The 24,737-nt window shown below is 36.6% G+C and overlaps 3 protein-coding genes across 3 annotated transcripts in view; 2 read left to right on the top strand and 1 right to left on the bottom strand.

The window, feature by feature from the left end:
* Positions 1-403: 403 nt before the first annotated feature.
* On the top strand, positions 404-2,776 carry foxb2 (forkhead box B2). Its single transcript, XM_065247561.2, has one exon. It carries the CDS (start codon positions 786-788, stop codon positions 1,743-1,745), a length of 960 nt encoding a protein of 319 aa, XP_065103633.1. The 5' UTR covers positions 404-785; the 3' UTR covers positions 1,746-2,776.
* Positions 2,777-10,681: 7,905 nt separating this feature from the next.
* Positions 10,682-13,877, bottom strand: LOC135729721 (C2 calcium-dependent domain-containing protein 4C). The gene is made up of 2 exons (XM_065247554.2): positions 13,543-13,877; positions 10,682-11,852 (listed from the first exon to the last, which is right to left on the bottom strand). Exon 2 carries the CDS (start codon positions 11,816-11,818, stop codon positions 10,682-10,684), a length of 1,137 nt encoding a protein of 378 aa, XP_065103626.1. The 5' UTR covers positions 11,819-11,852; positions 13,543-13,877.
* Positions 13,878-18,392: 4,515 nt separating this feature from the next.
* LOC135729716 (glycerol-3-phosphate acyltransferase 4-like) overlaps positions 18,393-24,737 on the top strand; it is a 28,932-nt gene continuing 22,587 nt past the window's right edge. Inside the window, exons 1-3 of the mRNA XM_065247548.2 lie at positions 18,393-18,597; positions 19,022-19,548; positions 24,637-24,706. Of these exons, the coding sequence (XP_065103620.1) occupies positions 19,381-19,548; positions 24,637-24,706 (238 nt within the window). The 5' untranslated portion in view covers positions 18,393-18,597; positions 19,022-19,380. The remainder of the gene's footprint in view (positions 18,598-19,021; positions 19,549-24,636; positions 24,707-24,737) is intronic.

Here is a 24,737-nt window from a genome sequence, read left to right as displayed (position 1 = left end):
TGCAAATAATAATAATAATAATAACACAGAAAGCACAGGGGAAAAAAGAAATAGTAGGCTACATAAAATATTAAAATAACTGTCTTGCTGAAATGAGCACTCTCATTACTTTTAATAACAAAAAAACTAATGCCAGTGATAATACATCACATCTCCACAATACTTATTTTTTTACAGACTCTTATTTACCATAAACTTTAAAAAGTTTCTAATCTAAACAGTTTTCGGCGCTTAAAATAATTTCAATTATTCCCCATTATAATTTTTTCAGTATGTGTTATCATTATCAGACTCATTAGTGAGCACGTCTGCCTCTGATTGGTACAGATGAATAAAGCCTAAACGCAAATGAAGTCAGACCCTCCCCCTTTTTACCCCTTATTCGTCCTAAAGTCAGTGTCATCATAATAAAGCGCAACTGGCAGGGGGTCTGAACCTCTGCCATTCTTACAAAAGCGTCTCGAATCCTCCGCGAGTCAAAGCTGAGCGCGCGCATCCGCCGGGAGAACTTCACGCGCTCTGAGAGGACTCAGGTGTCGCGCGCTTGTGGAGTACCACGAGAGAGGTGACTTTGAAACGGTGCGTTTTTTTTATTTACATACTTGCTATTGCCTTTAATCCTGTGGACTTTGAGACTGACATGCTGAGATGTTTCCCTGAACAACTATTATAAATCATAACTGCTGTGGTGGTGTGGTGAATGATCTTTTGTGTAAACGGAAGATATGCCTGCTTAATTCTGACTGCATAAAACTTTAAAAGGAGAAAAAAGTTATTTAAAAGCCATGCCTCGACCAGGCAAGAACTCCTACAGTGACCAAAAGCCTCCGTACTCCTACATCTCTCTGACGGCTATGGCCATCCAGAGCTCCTCCGAGAAGATGCTCCCCCTCAGCGACATCTACAAATTCATCATGGACCGTTTTCCTTATTACCGCGAGAACACTCAGCGCTGGCAAAACTCACTCCGGCACAATCTTTCGTTTAACGACTGCTTCATCAAGATCCCCCGCCGTCCTGACCAGCCGGGCAAGGGCAGCTTCTGGGCCCTGCATCCAGACTGCGGGGACATGTTTGAGAACGGAAGCTTTTTGCGTCGCCGAAAACGTTTCAAGCTTCTGCGAATGGAGCATTCGGCATGCAAGAGCACCCCTGTGCTCCACTCTTACCACTCTCACCATCACACTCCGCATTCTTTGCATCAAGCCCACCACCATTCAGGTAAACTGGGCATGGGCCATCCAGAGTACCTGGGCACCATGGGCCGCCTCTCACACTTCCAGAGCTACACGCTGAGTGGCGGGCAGAGTGGCAGCTTTAAGCACCCCTTTGCCATTGAGAGCCTGATTGGTCGAGACTATAAAGGAGTGATGGCCAGTGGCTTGCCCATCGCCTCTGTCATGCATCACCTTGGTTATCCTGTGCCTGCTCAGCTCGGGGGCATGGTCAACTCCGTGTGGCCGCATGTCGGCATGCTGTCCGAGTCGGTTCCGGTGTCATCAGACTACCCTCCGTTTAGCGTGGCCGTGAAGGGGCTGTACCATCACCCGGGGAACCAGAACATGCCTGCTGTACCAGTGCCCATTAAGCCCACACCAACTCTGGGTGGGGTTCCTTCTTTGACTGGTATGACACCAGGAGTAACACAGCTATGCCCGAGATCAGCATCGCTTATGGAGAGAGAGGCAACGGCTCTCACGGAGGAAAAGAGTGGATCTCTGCACCCTGCTCTTCTGCAGTCCTGAAACCAAAAAGACAGAGAAATGAGGGTATGTAGAGCATGCTTTGGGGGACACAGCTGTGGACTCTTTAATCCAATTCGAGTTCCACCAAAAATTGCCAACTTTATTCATCATTGGTCGGGAGAGAAAGAAATTCACAGCACTTGACTTCTGTGCTCTACTTTTGCAAACCATATGTACATTTCTAAGCATGTATGTCTAAATTTTTCAGAGTGCAAAATTTGCCTCTGCCATGTAAAAACATTTTACTTTATGTAAAATAAGATATGTGATATAAACAGCTATGTTTTAACTAAGTAAACTTTTAGACTTATTTTTCGTGTCTTTTACAGAGACCAGCTGTAAAGGTTTTTTTTAAAACATTGTACTGTACAAAGGACTGTAAACATTTTCAAAAGGGAAAATCTGTCTCTTAAATGATCTGTACATTTTTAAAGCCTAAGAAATGTTAAGGTTACACAGACTGTACAGATTTTAACTGTGTGTTTGCACATACCCTGACACACCTTGCATGCATGTATGCCACTGTTAAAACAGTGAAGTGGATTCATGAAAGTCATGAATTAACCCAAAGTGAATTTTGCTAAAGTACTGTAATAATGTTAAATAGAAAAATCATTTATGTTTAAATATTTGTATATATGATCTGAAATGTTATACATGTAATTATGTATAGAATATTATTACTTACAGTATTTGAATTGCACTTGTGGTATTTACTAACACAACATTGAAATATTTATGAAAGCCGAAACAATCAAATGTACAGTGAATAATAAGCAGGACTCAGTTCAGTGTGCAGTTTAACAGTGGCATGTCAAGATAAAATGAAATGGAGGCTCTTCTTTAATAAAAAATTGCAGATATAACTGTGTAAGATTTGTAAATTGATTTTTTTTGAGTAAAGTTATTTTATATTTTCTTTCTTATTTGTTAGTTCTGTAAACTAAATTATGTAATTGTATTAAAAAATAAAGGCATACATGTAGCCATTTGACAGAAACGAAAAACAAATTGAATTATGTATCTGATTAAATCAACCTTTACAACTAAGAATAGAAAATTGTTCATGTATTTACAGTATTCTGCATGCCATTACAAAATATTTACAATATTCCATTTAAATCCATTTAAAGGGCCACATTTAAACAGTGGCTGAACATCCACAAAAATAAATAGCTTGATAATGGCTTTTCTTCCGCATCATCTTTGAACATTAAGACAATTGTTGCTTTAAGGCATAAGATGAAAGTGAAAGATTCGATCTGTTTGCCTAACTACAGAAAATATGTCTCTGTCCAGCAGTGAAGGATTCACAGTTGTAGAGCAACATGTTGATGCAGTGTCACTCAGCTGTATTAAATGTTGCATGATGTTCAGAGCTGTGTTCCCTATAAGTGCTGTCTGATCCGTAATTAGACTGAATTACTTTTTAATGATAAGTATTTTATGAATATTACTAATGGTAAGCAACACATGTGTTTCACATATTGTTAACAGGCCGCCTACCGAACCTAAAAAAAGAGACTACAAACTACTAAATCTTTAATTTATTAGGTATGATGTAATATAATTACGCAAATGTAATGCGAAAGGACTTTTAGGGAACAAAAGGTTTGTTGGTTAATGTGAAGATCAAAATCTTTTTATTTTTATTTTTATCTTTTTAGTCATTTTAAATGAGCAAATGAGTTTAAATTGGTTCAACTGGTTCATTTACCTATCACTGTAAAAAATATATTTTTGCACTTAAATTATTAAGTTTAATCAACTTGGATTTACAAGTCATTTCAACTGTATTGCCAAGTGATGAGTTGCTGTAACTTATAAAATATAGTTGATATAACTAAAACTTAATTTAATAAGTTACAGCAACTCATTACTTGTCAAGATAGTTGAAATGACTTGTAAATCCTAGTTGATTAAACTTAAAAATTTTAGTAATTTAAAGTGTAGTGGCTGATTTTTGATCCTTGCCTTACAAATCATCTTTTAAAAAAATATATTGATCATCGCCTCTTCAAAATAAATTCTGCATTTCTTTATGAAAGGAACAATTTCCAAATTTTGTGACGATTAGCATAGATGTCATTGACTCCTGACATAAAATTTTTATTATCATAAACAATCGAGGTATTTACAAATACAAAGGAGAATTTGTATAGGATCAATGTAATTTACAACTCTATGGAAAGGCCTTTTCAACAGATCAACAGATATATGTTTGCATGAATCTTAAGCGCCAAGGTAGACATGACTTCAAAAGCAGGCGTTTGATAAAGTTGTTTTGTCTTGACATAATTTCACCTTTGAAGTTGAGAAGCTGGTCCTCTTCACAACACAAAAGCTGCCAGTTTGAAGGCCATTTAGAGTGTCACTGTTTAGCATGGCAAAGGCTCTCTTAAACGTCTTCATCATGCGTGTGCTGAAACACACGCTCGCACCAGGACCGAGCTGAACAAATAAGATGCACAAGTGGCCGGGTGATGCGAAAACTACACCCACATTGTGGCTCGTCTCTTTTTCCCTGCATCTGATCACTGCCATCTCTCTCTTCATTACATTCTGGATTCATTACCGTCTGATGTTCTCCATCTCAATTTCTTGGCATCCGAAAAGAAATCAAATCTGTCTTTTACCATAAGCAGCTACAGCGGTAATTTCAAACGAAATGTGACATTTTACATATGCCCAGAACAAAAAGCTTTCCGACGTGTGCTACAGCAAATATGTGGCCATATCTTATTGCAATTATCATTATTGTAAATTGCTCTGATTTCTCGACGAAAAAGATAAGCTTGAGGATTTTTTTTCTTTTTAAATATGGATTATCTGAAAAGTATGATGAATAGGAATGAGGTCATCGTGAAGTTGCTGGTCTTGGCTTGTTGAGGGGCAGAATTGGTTATGAGGTATTATTGTTAATTACTCAGATTTCGAAAGGGGTAGAGGTGACACATTCAACATGCGTCTCTAAATGACTGCAAAGACTAAACCTTCATTATGAAGCGTTTAATTCATGAAGCTACTCGCCAACCATGGGCGCCAGCAACAGAACAGCAACTTCATACAATTTTATAATCCTTTTAAACATTTTATGTAAGTGGGTATAAAATTAGTTCTGAGCGGAAATATCGCAGCAGATGCTTTAATTTCTCAAAACACATAATTGAGCTGAGAGATTCATTGCTGAATTTCTTATTGTTAATAGCAGTACTGTCACCATTGTGTTTTTGTATTTGTTAACAGTGATGTACTGCATGCATTTGGGATTACATTTCTTTGTACTTAGTTCTGTGAGTGCTGTTCTATATGTGCCCATGTCAACAACAAGGTGAAATTTTGTGTTATAAAAAGCCCAGACTATTAATTTGATTTAAAAAAAATTATTTCAATACCTAAACACTGTGTGTGAAATCTGTGAAATCCAGGCAAAAGCCTCATAATCTAATACTGAGATTGATTTCAATCATTTTTGACAATCTTATGCAAGCAATATTAAAGATATCAAGGATATATTTTCACAAGATGTTCTTTTCATTATGCAGGATGATTTTATGTAAATCGCCAAAAATTACTTTAGCTGGGTTTTGACTGGGTCACAAATGCGTAAAAAATGATTTATATGTTTCAACAAATTAAGATTTGACATAAGGGGCGTACTTTTTAAGTTTGTGTATTTGGTTAGGAATAAAAAGTAAAAAAAAATATGATTTTTTTTCTCAATGTTTGACATTTCAGATTTTTTTCTCCACAAAAACCAGTGATGCACATCTGCTTCTGCATGTAAATTTTTTTTAAACAACTTAATTAAGCAAGTCAATTGAACTTATTTTTTTTAAGTTTTAACTTAAGTTGACATAACTTAGAAAAACAAGTTGAAATTATTTAACTTAATTTGTAATTTTAAAGTAACATAAAAATATATATTGGTATATTTAGTGTGGAAATGTTAGTAGCCAAACTACTTTTAAATTTAGATCTATTTATTTACCAGATGCATTGCAAAGTGACCATGAGAAAACATTTAACAATTTGTTTGCTGAGGGTGTAAAAAATTATGTGTTTTTTACAAAAGTGCACACAGGGCCAAAAATGTAGATAAAAAAGTGCAGCATGAAGTAAAAAAAAAAATTGGTTTTGCAAGTCAATTTAACATACTATTTTTAAGTTTTGACCTGTTAATAGTTGAAATAACTTAAAAAATTAAGTTAAACAACTTAAACTAGTTTTTATTAAGTTAAAGTAACATAAAAATATATGTTGATTTGAAAAAAAATTGCTGCATGCATTTGTTTTTTACAGTGCATGCATTACACATATTTTAGAAAAAGAAAAACCTTCAGGGGTGGTTTCCCGGACATTGATTATCTTAAGCCAGGACTAGACCTTAGTTTAATCAGGAAATATAACTAGTTTTAACAAACATGCCTTACTAAAAACATTACTGGCATGCATTTTGAGGCAAAAGAGTACTGATGTATTTTAAGATATGTCAGTGCAAGTTGTTTTCAGTTTGGACAGCTCTTATATTTATTTTAGTCTAGGACTAGTCTATCCATGTCCAGGAAACCGCCCCTCAGATAATTGTTTTGGAAAATTAAAATGTTTGTCTATTTAAAATCATAGGAAAATATCTAAGAAGAGCTTTACAAATAAACACTTAATACATGACAGTGTAGAAAAGTCTAAACGTCTATAAAATACGCTCTTTAAAACTTGCACTTCTTATTGTAGCTCGTATCAAGCGAACAACAAAGATGCCCTGCAGGACAGAATCCAGTACTCTTGGTTCTTCAGGTTAGTTTTGATTCATGTGTGGCAGCTCCGAGGGGCTCAAGTTCAGTGAAACCACATTGATTTGTTCTCCCAGGGCTGAGCTTCATTACTTGGCGAGGGCCTTCTGACCGTCCCCATCAACACACCACCAGCCATGAGTCACGGACCCATAATAAAAAGCTCATCTGCCGTGCATTAACAAAAGATGAGTAGAGGTCACCAGAGTTATAGTGGCCGTCACTAAATCTGATTCACTACGAACTGAGAGCCACGTTTGTACTGCCCTCCAGGCTAATTAAAATGGTCGGAGGTCATCCTTTTAACAAGGGTTGTTGCATGCAGCCAACTCCTGTGTTAATGGTTCTCAATACGGCAGATTGTTTCGGGTCGGACTACTTCATCTGATTACCTCTATGAATTGTGTTTTTCGAGACCTTTGTAAAGTTTTAAAAGTTGCAGAACTTTCACCTGCATGTCCCACACCCAACCATTGTATTTAAACCACGGCACAGGAAAGCGTGATTTCGACTGGTTGCAGTTTAATGACATGTAAAGCGTGCACGCGCTCTCATTTATTACGCGAGTGGCTGATGAGCGTTCTGAGATGCGCACAACGCTCATTTAGAGTTAATTGGCTGTTGACAGCAGTTAAAGGAAAGGTCTTGCGCTGCCTCCCTGCACATTTATCTTTCTATTAGAGAAGACGCTTGGGTTTTTATTGGACTAATTAAGACTCTCTTTATATCTGCTTAACACTGGCCTTACAACACACGCTTGGTCCTGCGACTCGTGTCTGTGTGCGGGAGAGAGCGCGAGGGAGAGCCGGTTCATAGATCTCTTTGTTACAGGTACTTCAGATAGGCAAACATTTAGGCCTTTGATAATAACTGCCTGCCATGTTTCCATCTAGAATAACTGAAAACTAAAAACTCACGCTTGCCCTCTAGTGTGCAGAAGTTTCTTTTGATTAAAAGATTGCAATTTTGGGCTATATGATATTTTGCTTTCATGATTTTTGTATATGTACACACACACACACATGCCTAAATACAAATTATTGTTAGCAGTGTTTTTTGTATATTGTTTTTTAGCTAACCGTGAAATTTTTTACATTTATAAATCAACATTTTGGTTTGCTAAAATTATGATTTCTTTAACTTGTTGTTTTCTTAATAATTTTATGCCATTAAACAGTTTATAATACAATTTATTATGCTACATATAAAGAAGGGTTTTTATTTAGTTGGACTTTTATATTTCACTTCTACACGATTACCCCATACAGTATAACAACACAGTCTGCTATTAAAGTATAAATAAACTCACCAATGTTTGTTGTAAATGATTATAAAATTAAAAGATAACATTATGAGAATAAAATATAAAAATGAACGACTGCAATAATTTCTTGTGATTTTTTTTTTGTTGAATTTTTTTATTTGAGTCTGAATAAAATCTAAATCTTCTCATACTATTGCTTTCCAAAGATAAATCGCTTCATTGCTTTCCTCATTTCTGTAAGGTCTCTTTGGAAAAAGCATCGACTAAATGCCTAAATGTTTATTGTCTTTTTGATGCCTTTCTCTGGAACTGTTCAGGTTTGTTTTAAAGGGGCCATATCATGAAAATCTGACTTTTTCCATGTTTAAGTGCTATAATTGGGTCCTCAGTGCTTCGATCAACTTAGAAAATGTGAAAAGATCAACCCAGTAACTTAGTTTTGTTAAACCATTCTCTCCAAGCATGTGAAAAAATGGGTCTTGAAATTTGGCTCCCCTTGTGATGTCAGAAGGGACCTTACTATAATAATACCGCCCCTTAATCTGCACTATCCAACCACAGCACTGCCATTTAGTGCAGAGATCAGCTCATTTGCATTTAAAAGGACACACCCAAAAACGGCACATTTTGCTTACACCTACAATGTGGCAATTTAAAGGATTAAAAATAAAATCCTGATAATTTACTCACCACCATGTCATCCAAACTGTTGATGTCTTTCTTTGTTCAGTCAAAAATAAATTTTTCTCATTTTAAATGGACTTTAATGGAAAATATGCACTTTTAAACCACAACATCTCTTTATCCTCCGGCTGTGTGACGAGCCAGCGCGACCTCACGTATTTGCGTAATGACGTCGAAAGGTCACGTCACGTGTTACATATATGAAACGTAAAAGACACAAAGACATTAGGTGTGTTCGACTTCATGCGGCGCTGCGCAGACCGATCGGCGGCTGACTTGAAGCAGTGCATTCCGGTTAGTATTTCTGTCCGACTTAAGCTGGCGCTGCAGGCACGTGACTGTGTCATATGGTTTTTAAGTACCGCGAGAGCGGTTCGAGATCAGCCGCCTGAGTTAGCCAGCGCAGTTCCCGAAGAGGAGCTGCACGGGCTGTAATGACGACACAGCTGTTTCAAGATTGGTCGGATTCACCACATGACAACAATCACGTGTGTTTCGTGTGTATTTTCACGCCCTCAGTTCCACAAATGCTCACAAATCTGTATTTTTATAACAGTTAAAGCTCTTTTCATGTAGTCGCGATGTTATATTGTGTCATCTTCATCAAAATAAAATGGATACAAAAACGTAGACCCCACTACATTGGTATTTAAATAATTTATGCTTCTGTTAAACTTTATTCTTGTAAAAACAGATGCTGTAAGCCTCTTCAGTTCCACTCATGCTCATACACGGACATTCAAAACAGTATAATTCACTTTTTATGTAGTTTACATCTTACAAATCATGTTTAATGCGATTAAGCAAGCAAACGGCACGTGATCAGCCATGCCTGACGTAAATGCAGCAAGCTACGGGAACCACAGCGCGTCCGACTTCACGTCTCCGTTTTCAGCTCCTCCCCGCCTGCACGCGGCTAATCTCGCCGATCGGTTACATCCAGCCACAGCCGATGTCGAACACACCTAACAATTTGTATCATTCGACACACTTGTAAAAAATGGGGCGTAGTTTCGATACGTCATCCATGACCTCTTGACGTGATGACGAAGTCGCACTGGCGCGTCACAGGACCAGAGGAAGACAAGAAGTTGTGGTTTAAAAGTGAATTTTTTTGTTGTTGCCAAAAATGACAATCGTTTCGCTAGATAAGACCCTTATGCCTCGTTTGAGATAGTTTTTAGAGTCCTTTGAAACTGCAATTTTAAACTGCATTAAAACTGTTACGTGTTGGGGTCCATTAAAGTCCATTAAAATGAGAAAAATCCTGGAATGTTTTCCTCAAAAAACATACTTTTTTTCTCGACTGAACAAAGAAAGACATCAACATTTTGGTGGTGAGTAAATTATCTGGATTTTTTTTTTAGAAAATTGACTAATCCTTTAACATGCCATAATAAATTATCTATATTGTATTTTCAGCTTAAACTTCACGTACATACTCTGGGGAAATCAAAGATTTATTTTACATCTTAAAAAAATCTTGTGAAATGTCCCCTTTAAAGATACAGAAACGTGGAAAAACACATTTTGAAACATACATACATAATGATTACACATACATAAATACTTACAAAGCCCAGTAATAAATATTACATTAAACACTACACTTGGTTTCAAAGCTTAAACTTGCGTGACTTTGTAATCTACACGCACAAATAATTTAAAGGTCACGTTTTTCCTGATCTCATTTATTAAACTTTAGTTAGTGTGTAATAATAGCATAAATAATACCTGTAAAATGATAAAGCTCAAAGTTCACAGCCAGGCGATATATTTTCTTTAACAGAATTCTCCTTTCAAAGCCTAAAGGCGGGTTTGGACTACAGCCCTCTCCTTCCTGATTGAATGTCAATATAAGAGTTTTTGACTAAACTCCGCCCACAGGAATAAATCAGTTGCAAGCTAAGCTAATGGCAAGCTAAGCTGCTGTCGAATCAGAACACACTAAACAAACTACACAATCAGAACTCGATATGTATTTCTAAAGGAGGGACTTCATAGAGCAAGGAAGCCATCAACACGTTTTGAGGACAGTGAAAACAGCGCTATACAGATAAGTAAATTGTGTGAAAAATACCGCGTTTTTTACACCTTAAACATGAACACGTTATATTGCGCACTGTAAACACAATCAAAGCTTCAAAAACAGGAAGAATGGAACCTTTTATTCGCTTTTGGTGTGCACATACAACTTATAGTGACAGTAGCTGGCACAAAGGTTTAAGGACAATTCCCAACACAACCCCTCTCCCCAGACCTGAGGCCTTATCCAGCACCTTCAGTCTGAGCGCTAAATCTCTCAAGCCTCCTTCCTGCTCCTCAGTCTCAGTGAAGAAAAAATCTTCATTGAACACAGGGTTATGGCAGTTTCTGATGATTGCGCTGTGCTGGCGCTGCAGCTTGCCAGGACTGAGGCTTAGGGTCAAGCTGCAGGTCAGAGGTCGAAGGTCACCGGGATCTCTCAGGCCTTCTACGGAGACTACGCGGATGCGAATCGTTGCCGAACACGCGGTGGCACTGGACCGGAAGGCAGAGAGGCGCACGCGACCTCTCTGTGGAAGAGGAAGGACATGCTCCTGATGAAAGCGTTCCTGGCAGTGTAGCATGTCCATCGGGAACTGAATGGGTGGGGCTAGTTTAGTGGAGGGAGGAGCCTGGATGACCTTGGCGCATTGAGGGGCCTTTTTGTCTGGATTGCAGTAAGCTTTATTTTTGTCTTCTCTGAAAGTGTGCAGAACATCTTGCTCGGGTGGATATCCTGGGATTGAATGTGGCTTCGTGCAGTTCTCTCTTCTCATTGGCGGTGGTGATGAATGAGGGGTGGAGTCAGCAGAAGGTGTGTCACTCTCAGTGCTGCCTGCCTTAAGCAGTGATCTGTTTGAAAGCTTTGGAGCCTTGACGTTCATTCGCTCCAGCGTATAACCCGTAAACGCAGAATGAAACAAAGACTCTTTGCGTCGGGTGTTCGGACTCTCGAACAAACCAGACTCGTAGCATTTTAGTGAATAGGGGATTGACTTAAGTTTGTTCAAGGCTACTGTAGGTTTGTTGAAACTTGGCTGACTTGCATCAGGTCTAGATATTTTTCCAGACCTAATTTCTTCATTTAGGCACTGTGTAATTTTTTCTGCATCTGCCATAAGGCAGCGCTTGGTCAGCTTCGGAGGCAGAAAGAAGTCAGGAATTTTATCAGGCGTGAGCACGTTGTTGGGTAGTTTATTGAAGATGTTGGTCTTCGCAGAAATCTCTTTTTTATTCTTGCTGATCAGGTGACTGATCTGAAGTGGAAGATTTTCTGCACCCTCCTGCAGTCGCTGAATGATCCACATTGTGTCAGATAATGCCAGTCAATTCTGCAATACACTTAAAACAAATACATTAAGTCATAAACAAATAAAAATTACAAGGTTTTATAAAGTAAAATAGTAATCAATTTTGTGTATTTGAGTTAATGAGAATCTGTGTGTATTTAACAAAATAACATATTTTTGTAATAATCCCTTAAAATGATGTGAAAAAAACATCTTTCTAAATTTTATACATACAAAAGCTCTTTAAGTGCGTCTGACATGTTTTCTGACATTTTTTTTATTAAACTCTTAATGGATTCTGCCAACAAACTGGTATTTTTGAATGACCTGATGGTGGGATTAAGCAGATTTGAAGTGAAAGTATTTGATGAATGTTTAATACGTGCCAAGAGCATTCGCTTAATATCATCATCTCATTTTTGATGGAAAAGGCGTTTAGCGACTTTTGCATCTGAGCTTATTTGTGCACTGAACAGTGTGCATAAATATGAATCTAAGGACACCGGGGACATTGTAACTTTTCTTTCTTTTTACATTTTCAGATTTTTACTTGTTTTATTTGGAACAAAAAGATGTAACAGTTCAAACGTCTTTAGTCAAGATTGCAAATCTTGGATGCTGGAACGTAAAATAATTATTGGATTTTACTGTTCCTAGCCGCACTAATATTTGCAGCACTTTCTCCAAAAGGAGAAAACATACTGAAAAAAATCTATACAAAATATAGATTGAATATATATATTACTACATTACATTTATGCATTTGGAAGATGCTTTTATCCATGGCGACCAACTATATATAAATATATATATATATATATATATATATATATATATATAATAGGTCGCCATGGATAAAAGCATCTTCCAAATGCATAAATGTAATGTAGTGGTAAACATTATGCCATAAAATGTAGAAGTATAGGAATCTGAACTATTTCGTTTTCTTATCAAATAAGCACATTTTTAACATCAACCATGTTAAGTGCTCTGTATAAAAGGTCAGATTATCCTGATTCCATTGAGGCACGCAAGATGTTCTTTGGAACGTTGTCAAATCATGCTGGGATATCATGGATCATCAGGTTCAGCACAAACTTGTAGAGTTCATGCCAGCTTGAATGCATGCTGTCACTACAAACCAAATACAAAAACATCCATTTTCATTTTTAAAATCCCCTTTGACTTTAAAGTGTTTCTTTAAAAAACACTTTTTCATTATACAGCACTGTAATAATAGATTTAGAAATAATAGAATTTGCACTTAATTATATAAATGCAAAGCAGAAGCCTTTTTAATAGTGGTCTTATATGTTTGGAGCTGTATTAATACTCAGTAACACAAAGAGCAGATCATAAAATCAAAGTGTGTTACAGTAAATTGAAGTTGCTTTTAATTGATCTTAATTTGAAGTGTTTACCACAAGCATAAATGTAAATGTACGCTGTAACAAAGATATTTAGCTATTTTCTTTCCGAACATTAAATTCGTTTAATTAGTTCAAATTAATTTAATAGTTTGTAAGTGTGTAATTTCAAGAACAGTAAAAAATACATTTAAAAAAGTACCAGGATTTTACAAAATCAATTGAAATTGAAGTTTAGTATGTGACAATTGATCCTTGATATTCCCAATGATATTCACATGAACCCAAATGACTTCTTTTAAAAAAAACATATAATCCTTATTATGAGAAAAATTTTACATTGTGAGTTGTATAGGTTGATGTTTTTTTCCTTACCTGTTTAGATGACTTGTGGTTGAGTTCTGTTGGCAGCTCTGTGTTATACGTGTGGATGTTTTAATGTTGGTCCATCATTGCTTTCACCGCTTCATGGCACAGTAGCCAATCACAGGTCATTTTACAGCCCCGCGTGCTGCTTCTCTTTTACTCTACATGTAGTCTGCTTTCTTTTGATCTTATATAAAGCGTCCTGTCAACCCCAAAACTGTTATGTATGCCAAACTAGTCTCAGGTCATATAGATGTGGCTATGACTCACTACTAAAGGTCAACAGTGACCTCAATGGTGTCGCTTCAAAGGGAGACCTTTCCTTAGAAAATGGCCTTGCCATGTTGTGCGGTTAGACACTCCACTGAATGTATTTATTAAAAAATAATTAAACAAACATAAAAACATTTAAAAAGTGTCAGATGTACTCAAGGTACGTTTTGTACAATAAAAAAGAATCAACTCTACTGCATCTATATAAATTAACTAAGAAGTGTTTCCTTTAATTTAGATTTTTTATTACTTTTATTGACATCACACAAATCAAAGATAGGTGTTACATGACAATCATTTTTATTCACTGAATGCTGTTTTCTACAGTGAACCCGGTTATGTGTTTACGGTTAGTCACTGAAAGCAGCAAGTCAAATTTCCACCAGTTAAGTTAAAGATTTTTAGGTATGCACCAATATATCGGCCTATAATCTGTATCAGCAGATAAAAGGGTTGATTGTTTAAAAACAGCCAATGATCAGGAAAGATTATATCCTGGCAGTCAAAAGGTACAGAAGCTCAGAACTTATACTGTGAGATTATTTTGAACTGAGTCACAATGACAACAGAATTGCAGTCACAATCTTCACTTTCATATATCTCACATACATATATGTCATTCTAAGTAATCAAATATTGGTATTTGCACATAATTTTTGTATCGGTGCATCCCTAAAATTTTACTGTTTTACGACATATTTACAGTAACTAGTTTTAAAAGCATTTGTGACTTGTTTTAGCAAATAAGGTGGGGAATAACAAAGGGTCAGTAATAATAATATGGACTGAATTGGCCCTGCTGCGCCACTTGGTGGACTTAATGTCAAGATTTTTTTATAAGGCCACATTGTTACTTTTTTGTGCTAAATAAAAGTGCAAAAGTTATACACTACCAATACAGTTTTTACTTTAAAAAGTATACTAAACCCGGCTACTTAAATTGATATTTAGTGTATTGAAATAAATGGTGTCTCAAAAAAAGATAAGTTAAGTAGCTACACTTTGATGTTCTTAAGTGTATCCTAAAGACAATTTTTTTGTATATTAAGTATAAAACGAGTAAGTGTACATAAATAAAGTGTATTTTAGTGCAGTTTTCTTTACCTGAGAGAGAAGCAGCTCTGCTCTCGCTCAACTGAAGTTCCTCAGAGATAAGTCTATGGTAGCTGCACGCGGTCAATGTAGCCTGCAGAGCCCTCTGGTGGTGAAACATAAACACTAAACGACTGTATTGTTACAGCAGGTTATATTGGTCGGGTTGTTTTGGGCACTGTCCCATAATTGTGCTGTTTTGGTCCTTGTCCCAAAAGACGGTCTCGTGGCCTTCTATATCGCATTCAATAGATAGGAATTTAAGGACACGAGACCACACGAAGTACGCCATTCGGGACAGATCTCTGCAGTGTATTTCTAGACTGATTTGGAGGTGCTGTAAAACAGGGACTCAACAAAACTGGATTGTCTTATCGTCTGGTGAACCTACCTGAATGTCCAGCAGGAGCTTAACTTAAAGGGCGTTTTGCAGGTAAAATTTTTCAACGAATTTGTGCAATTTGCTTGTTAATAATAAACATTTAAACTGTTATCCATTGTATTTTATGTTGTTGAGTATCACAAAACCCGAAAAAGTATGAAAAAGTACAGCGGTTTGCAATGATTCCCCTTTCCCCCACAACGCACTGTATGACGTCACGCTGGGGAGAGAATTTACCAAAGCAGCCTTGAGAGCATTGAGAATGACTATAGAAAGACGAGTAAAGTACAGTTCTGATAGCGCAGATTATTTACATAGATAGATAGATAGATAGATAGATAGATAGATAGATAGATAGATAGATAGATAGATAGATAGATAGATAGATAGATAGACAGACAGATAGACAGATAGATAGACAGATAGACAGATAGATAGATAGACAGACAGATGGATAGGCTAGTACAGAGAGATAGGCAGACAGCCAGATAGCATAACGTTAGCATATTATCTTCGTGTAGAAAGTAAACAAACAATTAACATACTCGTGCATGCTGGCTTGAGGGGGTCCATGATCCTGCCTGAAGTGGGTGTAACTTTTATGCGATCTTCAGCACAAACGGTTTTGGCAGCATGTCTCTAATCCTGGAAGGTGAGTGAAGCACGTCACATCTGTTCGCGGGGACCAGCGACCCAAACGCACTCACTTTCTTACAGCCAGTAGCGGAATGGCAATCGAGAGAGTCGGGACTTTCCCGGTGGGTCGATCTGATAATAGTTATACGTTTCGAGTTAACAACACCGTCTGGCGGCGTGATGTGCGCCGGTTCCCGCAGCCCGCTGGTCAAAGTGCAGCCTCTCTGCTCAACAAAGTATATGAAAGTGCTCAACCTGTTCGGCAGGTCCAAACATGTACAGGATTTGTAAAAATACGGTGATCAATGAGCGGTTCCTCCTCCTCAAATGGCATAGTCTGTCGTGATGTAAAAAGCCGCCGAACGCCTGTTTATTACAGTATGTATGCGGTCGGATCCGAGTGTGCTGCTGACTGCTGCTGCGTATAAAATGATCGTGTGATTCGTTATAATCACATAAACAATATAACAAAGCATCCTTTTATTTCACAAAACAATATATTTGAGATATTATTTGATAGACTAGTAAGTGTGGATTAAGGATGTTTAAAAATCTCTAGCCTGGTGGTCAGGACATGAATGGATCAAATCAGCAGATTTGCGAAGTTTTATTTATCTCCACATATATCATAAATAATAATTAGCATGGTAACTTTGCAGTATAACACATTATATATTTCCTACGATGTATATATGATTTCTAAATTATATACGTAAGTATTAAACAGCAATAAATGTCTCATCTATCTCTATGGCTCTGGCTGAGTCTTTCTCCACTTCTCCCCAACGTGACGTCATCGCAGAATTGCGTTAAAATAACCGTTAATACCAAAAACGTAAAAAAAGTGGTCTTTAAGACCATTTTTGAGACATTTTAAAAATTATACACATATCTTGAGTGATTTATGTACCCATTAATCGACAGTGGTGGTTAACCTGCAACACGCACTTTAAGATGTTTGGAGGTGCTGCCATCCAGTGGTGCAGAGGGGCGCCACATTTCATGGGGTGAATTAAAGCACTGTAAGAAGTTATCTTAAATATTTTGTGAATCAGGATAGACAAATAATCCGATTATTCTTAGATTAACTAACAATCTTAGATTATTCTTAGATTAACTAAGAATAATAGTCAGCTTTATAATTGTCCATAAGCTTGTCCGACTTCATTTGGAGCTTCAAAAACCGAAAGGCAGATTACATCAAAATACCGCGAGAACGATTCGACAGCAGACCCATCCGTATAAATTCTTATCGCTCTCGCGGTATTTTGATGTCATCCGCTTGTAGGTTCTTGACTCGCCACATGAAATCGAACAAGTTTGGGACTGGCCAAGTCTTTCAGGAGTGATGTAAAATTATTAATTGTCCAAAATATTCTTCAAATTTTTTCTTTAACTTATAGAAACATTCTTTTTGGATTTTATGTTTATGACAAGAATTTAATCAATGCAAACTTTTGTATAAATCTTCTTTTATTCACTGGAAAGTTTCATATCCGTATAAAAATAAACGTGATTTTAATGTCTTCAAACAAGTCTTTCTTTGCATGTTTTATTTTCTTTTATGATCTTAATGTGACTTCCATTTATATTCCATGTACTTTTACATGACGGTTTATTATGTTTGTTATCTTGTGTAAATTACTGAACCACTCTTTGCTTTATTACTTGGAAAACGGTTTATTGTTGCTGTATCTTATATCTGTTTTTAATTGCAATAAAAAAGTCGAACAAGCCTATTGACAATTATAAAGTTGACTATTATTCTTAGTTAATCCTAAATTGTTGTAATATGCGTATGACTTGCGAATGTAATCCTCAGGTTTTTTTTAAATTATTTTTTTTATTTTATTAATGAACATTTATTGTACATACATATTAATACAACATTAAATTTGTCACAGGAACATACGAGGGAAAGGAGGTGGTATCAATAAGTCAGTTCATATGAAGTTTATGTAGTAAAGAGTTCATCATAGAAAGAAAGAAGCATCATGTTTTTCTTGTTAATTCTTCGAAGCGTGGGTACTGAAATTCAATGAGAAACATTTTTTATATAGGTTTATCTTTTTTTAATTTCTGTTTGTGAATGTAACGTTTGGATACAAGTATAAAAAAAATTGGTAACAATTTCAATACATTTCTGTTTGTGTGTAAAATAAAAAACAATATCTCTTTTTGTAAAATTGTAAGAATTATAAAGAAAACAAAGGTGATTAGATAACATCAACCAGAAATTACGTACATCCTCACATTGAATGTAATCCTCAGTTAACTCTAATAAACCAGGCTTGATGACGCAGTGTGGCCCTCATGACTTCGTGCGACGCTGCGCAGACCGATTGGCGTATGATATCGAAGTATCGCGAGAGCGAGTCGACACGTAACTCTTGCGATACTCTGATGTCATACATTGCTCGGTTTGCGCAGCATGAAAACTCTTAACTAGTGTCATCCTCCGCCCAGTGGTGTGATACAGACACACGTCAGGGGTTGTACGTCACTCACGACATGCGGATCTTTGTAGCGGCACCCATCTCGTGAAAGTCTGCTCTGCCGGTGTCGGAAAATAACGATGTACCGTTAGTTTCAAAGTAAAAAGAGCTAGTAATTGTTTCAATGTAGCAGCAGTATGTGATGGACTAATACACGAGCATCAATTTAGCCGATAAACTGTTCATGTAAGTATATTCTTCTTCTTTAACCCGCTATCTAAAAAGCTGTCGCTGACAGAGATTAAGTACTTATAAAGTAATCTATCTGATTAAATATCTTAATATCTTAATAGCAATACAACAGGCTTATAATTTGGTCATACAAGGGCAAACACGTGTTTAGTGTGATTTGTATGTGAAAGATTGGCTAGAGTTGTCTACTGTATCTCCCACCACGGTACACTGTAACTTGTATTGTATGACTTAAATTTCTGCTTGTTTGAGGACTCATCGTCTTTGACGATGCATACAGGCTACTTTAAATACTCGATCAACCTGTTGATATAAGGTGTTTTGTTTGAGAAGGGCTATTCTTGTGGACAGGGCGGTATAAATGGTGTGTAAACTGTTAATGAACTGTAACCCTCTTCTGTTTCTTCACATTCTGCAGGATTTCTACATTTCAAAGTTTTCCTTGAAAGAAAAGTGAATGGCTGTGAATGAATGGCCATATGTTCTTCAGATCTGAAGCGTGTGGAATATGAGAAGCAGTACTGGACGTCCTTCGTGGTGCAACACTAAAGGCATCTGAAGCTAAAATTACAAAAGTTTGAGGATAGGCACCGGCATGCACAGAACGATGGGTGTTCTTGTAATCACAGATCGACAGATATGAAGAACTTTATCATTTCATCTGTCTGCGTTATGCAGCCATTTAACATCATGCTTTGGAGAATTTGGCCATAAACAGCTTAACAGAGATAATACCCAGTTTTCTCTAAAAGAAAGCCAGTGTTTTTATAAGCAAAAATGGCTCTCTTTGTGTTTCCATTTAATAACCTGCTGTGCATGCTATTGGGCATCTCTTTCACTGTCTGGTTCACACTACTTTTGGTCTTCATCATCGTTCCTGCCGTTTTTGGCCTGTCCTTTGGCTTCCGCACCCTCTACATGAAGATGCTGCTCAAGGTGTTTAAGGTAAGCTGGGGTAAAAAAGTTAAAGAGCACCAATTATCCAATTCACGATTTTACATTTCTTTTGGTGTGTATTAGTACATGTTAAAGATATGCAAAAGGTACAAATCCCAAATTAAACAATGACGCAAGCCTGTGGACGTGGACACGACGGTCATTATCATAATTCTGTCTGCTTCTGAAATACAGCCTGTAAGTAGTCTATGTTTTCATATTTAAAGAATTTACTACTGACTAAACCATGAGCCAGGCACGAGTTTTGTGCAGTGTAGAGTAGAGATTTCTACGATCACAAATGCAGACATGGTTTTATGTTTTAGTATCCTTACCTTATCTATATATTACGTTCTGTTCAAGCCACGCTGGCAAAGTTGATCGATCAGCTTGGTCATCTGCATTTTCTGGATCAGATGCGGCTCGTACACTGTAAAAAAATTCAGTTGAAATTGCAGCTGGGTTGCCGGTAACTTACCGTAGATTTAAATTTATGTTTTTACTGGCAACATTTTGTTCAAAGTTAAATGAACATTAAACATTTACAAGTCTTTGTCTTTACAGAGTAAAACTAAAAAAACAGCATCAAGAAAAACATTCTGGGAAACAAAATCTGAAGCAAAAAAACAGAAAAAGGTTGATGATGATTTCTGGTTCCCAGAATGCTTTGCATGAGGCTGTTATTGTATAGTTTTATTCTGTAAAGATAGAGACTTGTTAATATTTCAAATTTATTTAACTTTGAACAAACTCTTGCCAGTAAATAACATACATTTAAATCTACGGTAAATTACCGGCAACCCAGCTGCAATAACATTGTAATTTCTACGGAATTTTTTTACAGTGTATTGATAAGGTAGTAAAACGATATTAACTCCTGTAAGCATTGCATTGTGGGCCAATCTTCCAAACATAGTAAGGAGCATCACATCAGAGGTATTCAGGAAATCACAACGTTCTGGTTAGCTGGCCAATCGGAGGACACTTATGTACAGCAACAATAATGTACAGTATTTGGAAAATAATGTGTTTTTTAAACTGTAAACCAAGCAAACTCATTGTATTACACCATATACACACAATAATGTCGTTTTTAGCAACGTAATGGGTGCTCTTTAAGTGAATTTTGGAGAGACAGAATGGGATCAAGATACTATGGTATATGACTTGGATCAAACACAGATCCCAGCAAAACAACAGCTCTTATGAGTCACATCCATGTGCAGAACCCACTGCACCTGATAGCTCTGAAATGCAGTCCTTTAAAGCAACGCTCCTTAAAATGTAAACCAAGACTTTTTTTGATTTATAATATTCGGTCTTGTATGCAATCGAAATAATTTCGAATAGTGAGTACCCCAAAATTGTCATAAATACCATATATACTGTAAATAGAGCAGATTTGCAGAGCAGCTGTCCTGTCTGATCTAGTTATGTTTACCTTTACAAAAATAGTACTGTTGCATTACTATGGTACAGTTAGGTCATTGAAATTTGGCTCCCCTTGTGATGTCAAGAGGGGATCTTATTATAATAATACCACCCCTTAATCTGCACTATCCTATCACGACACTGCCATTTAGTGCAGAGAGAAAATAATTGACCCACAATTAAGTGTTAATTTCAACAGACCACTATCATATCGCTTATTTGCATTTAAAAGTACACACATAAAAACAGTGCCTACAAAGTGGCAATTTTAAAATGTTACAATAAATGATATATATGGTATTTTGAGCTAAAACTACTGTGGGAACACTAAAAACTCGTCTTGTGGAATGTCTCCTGTAAGCTATTGAAAATTATTTAAATTTTCATGCTCATATTGTTTTATGGTCATCTGATAAAAAGTTTGTTGAGTGATGAGAATTTTTCGTCAGTCCCTAACCTACTGAAATATAAAAAGAGCTTAGTTACTATGTAAGTAATATTTAGTTAACATACAAGGTAATGTGTATAAAAGACCAGATGCCAGAGATGAGATCTGCATTAGGAGGATGTGTTGCTCCATTGCACATCTGGTTAATATTTCATGAAATAATTTTCTTTCCTCACAGACACTTACAGTATTTTTCCACATTATGAGAAATCGGAGTGAGGATTTGAGTTTTTTTTTTACTGCAGCTGTGTCTGATTCATTACCCAACACTGAATCTGTTACACAACTGAACATTCTTATTGCGCGCGCAGACATGCACATGCATCCCAGTGTATTTAACTGTTTATTAAGTTTAATGGGATCATATAATGGGAAAGCAGTTTTCTACATTGATCAGAATTTGTTACTCACTGTAACAAAGGGCAGATTTAAGAGATTTTTAACATGTCATAATGTTTTGAAAGGGTTTGCAAGGAGGCTTTTGTTAAAGGATTGCGCATGGAAAAAATATTCCTAACAGTAAAACCTATAGCTTGCATGTGAGCACACCAGAGAGACGTTTCAATTTTCATATGCGAACAGGGTGTTATATGATACAGGGTGTCTTAAAGGCACAGGAGCAAAAACAGGGTCAGGGTGGAAACAAATCAAACATTGATATACATCACATAATAACTGTTTAGGAATTTTAGGTTTATACAGATTGTCCCATGCTTGACTAGTTAAAGTGCTCCACAAATTCTCCAATTGTTTACAAATGGTCATTCATAGTCATTAGTTTGGCTTAGCATTATTACAAACTGTTTTTTAGAATTCCTGATCTGATGGTCATGGTTATTATAACATATACTGTTCTCTTAAGATATGTTTTTAAAGTCAACAGTGAATTTAAAAGGGCAAAATCCACTTTTACAAGTGGTTTAAACATACATTTCTGTTGGCAGTGTGTGAACACAACAACTGTACAAAAAAATCCACCCACTCCTCCTTTTTTAAATTCCCATGCTGTTTTGATTCTCTTGTTAATGTGATGTCACACTAACAATGCCCCGCCCACAGCCACTGACTGACTGGTTAATTTTAACTACAAGCTTTTCTAAATGTGTTTGCTAGCACTTTTGTAGCGCTAATGCGGCTAAGGATACTATTGTCCCAGACTGTATTCACAGGAATCAGGTCGTTTTTAACTGAAAGCAGTAGCTTGTTTGCATTTAAAGAGTAACTAAACCCTAAACCAACTTTTTTTAGTTAATGATCTGTAAGAATGATGCTTTATTAGTGCTGTTCATTGATTTTAGTAACTTTTTTGACATTTGGATGTAAAGTGTTTCAATACTACAATATATGGTGTAAAAACGTCTGAGTGCTGCCCTCTTCAGGTTGAACGGTGGCTACTGCAGTTGAATTTTCCTATTGGAAGTTGGGTCCAAAAAATGACTCGTGACGTAAGCAGGTTCAAGCTCACCACGCCCTTGTTACGATCTCACCACACACTTAGTTCGTCCCCTCTATCTCCGTTGGGATCTTCCTACTTTTCTTGCATTTTTCAAATATTGCCAGTGGGCGGAGTCAGGCTCTGACCAGGGGTTTAGGTACACTTTAAAGGTACAGACATGAAAACAGCACCATTTTGCTCCCGCCCAAATGGCAACCCAGTATCACGAAATTAGCCTACTAGTAATTACTAGAAATTAACCTATAGTCACGTAAATTTGTAATTTTTTATTTCACGTTTTCAGCGACCGTATCTTGTATTTCTGTTTCGTGTCATTGTCACAAATTGGTTACTCAACTGTTTTGTCCTATTTTCTTACCATTGTCACTTCCGTTTAGGGTTAGATTAACTTAAAATGACATCCTTACCCAAACCCAACTCTAACCTTAACCGAACCGACAATGGTTTGAAAATAGGAAAAAGCAGTTGAGTAACCAATACGTGACAATGACACGTAAACAGAAATACGTGATACGGTCACGGAAAATGCAGAAAAACGTGACAGTATCACGGAAAAGAATCACAAATTGACAAGACTATAGGTACATAATTTCATGATACAGGGTTGAAATAGGAGGATTTTGGACATGCTATAACAAATTCCTCATTGGCACAGCTGAGACGTATGTTTCATCTGGTAAAAATGGGCATACTATGTGCCCTTTAAAAGGAACCTGGCAAACGTTGCCAAGATATCAATGCTTAGACTTTGAGTTGTGTTTTAGTGCAGCAAGTCAATTGTGTCCATTGTGTGCTGAACATGCTGTTGCTGAATTACCATACTGGCATTATTCCTCCTCCCACATCTTTTCAATAAAGCGCTTGTTGTTCCCTGGGGAAATGTTTCTTTCTCAGCATGCGTGTAGGTTTCTGTCTGTACTGAATGTGTGTTTGCTACAATCCATCTAAATATTTTCTCAAATGAATCATTAAATAGCAAGTTTAATTTTATTGTTTGTTATGAAAAATCCATTATAGAAGGACTTACAGTGTCTCAAGAACTATAAAACAGCATTTAATATTTATTAGGGTTAACTGCTACTGTCAGGGTTTTGTGTTGTATTTAGTTCTGTTCATTGTTAATCATCTTGTTTAGTTCATTTGTTATCTCATTTCATCATTATTAGTCTCACCTGTTTGATTATTAGTTAAGTTCTTACACCTGTGTTTAATTAGTTTGCTCACCCTTTATATTCTGCCCTCATGTGTCTTTCGCTTGTCAGTCGTTGAATGAATGTATGTTATGTTAAGAAGTTCCTTGTAATCGTTGTTGTATGTTTGAATAAAGCTCCTGAGTGTAAATATGAAGAATCTAATCTCCTCGTCGTCGTCATCATCATTGTAGTTAGTAATAGTAGTAGTAGTAGTAGAGTACGTGACAGCTACAGTACGTGTTAACTTTAAATTTGTATTTATACATTCGGCAGACGCTTACAGTGCATTCAAGCTATAAATTTTTATCAGTGTGTGTGTGTTTCCTGGGAATGGAACCCTCAACGTTTTGTGCTGCTGTTATCTAATGCAATGCTCTACCAGTTTAGCTACAATAACACTGCATTCGATAAGGTTATATCTGTACTAGTGCTATTTTTTGGTCATTGTGGGTTGCACAACATTTTCCTTTAATCTTAGCATTGTTTCTACACACTGAAAATTGTCAATTTATTAAGAGTAAATAACATCACATTTAAAAAGAGTTGATTTTGCTTCATTTGTTTTCCAGTGGGCCACAATGAGGATGGAAAGAGGAGCCAAAGAGAATAACCATCTTCTGTACAAGACTAACGCTAATGGTATGTGTAAACACAGCACAACGCTTTTTCT

Source organism: Paramisgurnus dabryanus, chromosome 11 (genome assembly GCF_030506205.2).
Source record: "Paramisgurnus dabryanus chromosome 11, PD_genome_1.1, whole genome shotgun sequence".
Classification (NCBI taxonomy): Eukaryota; Metazoa; Chordata; class Actinopteri; order Cypriniformes; family Cobitidae; genus Paramisgurnus; species Paramisgurnus dabryanus.
The sequence above is the reverse complement of the archived record's forward strand: the minus strand, read 5'-3'. Positions and strand labels throughout refer to the sequence as shown.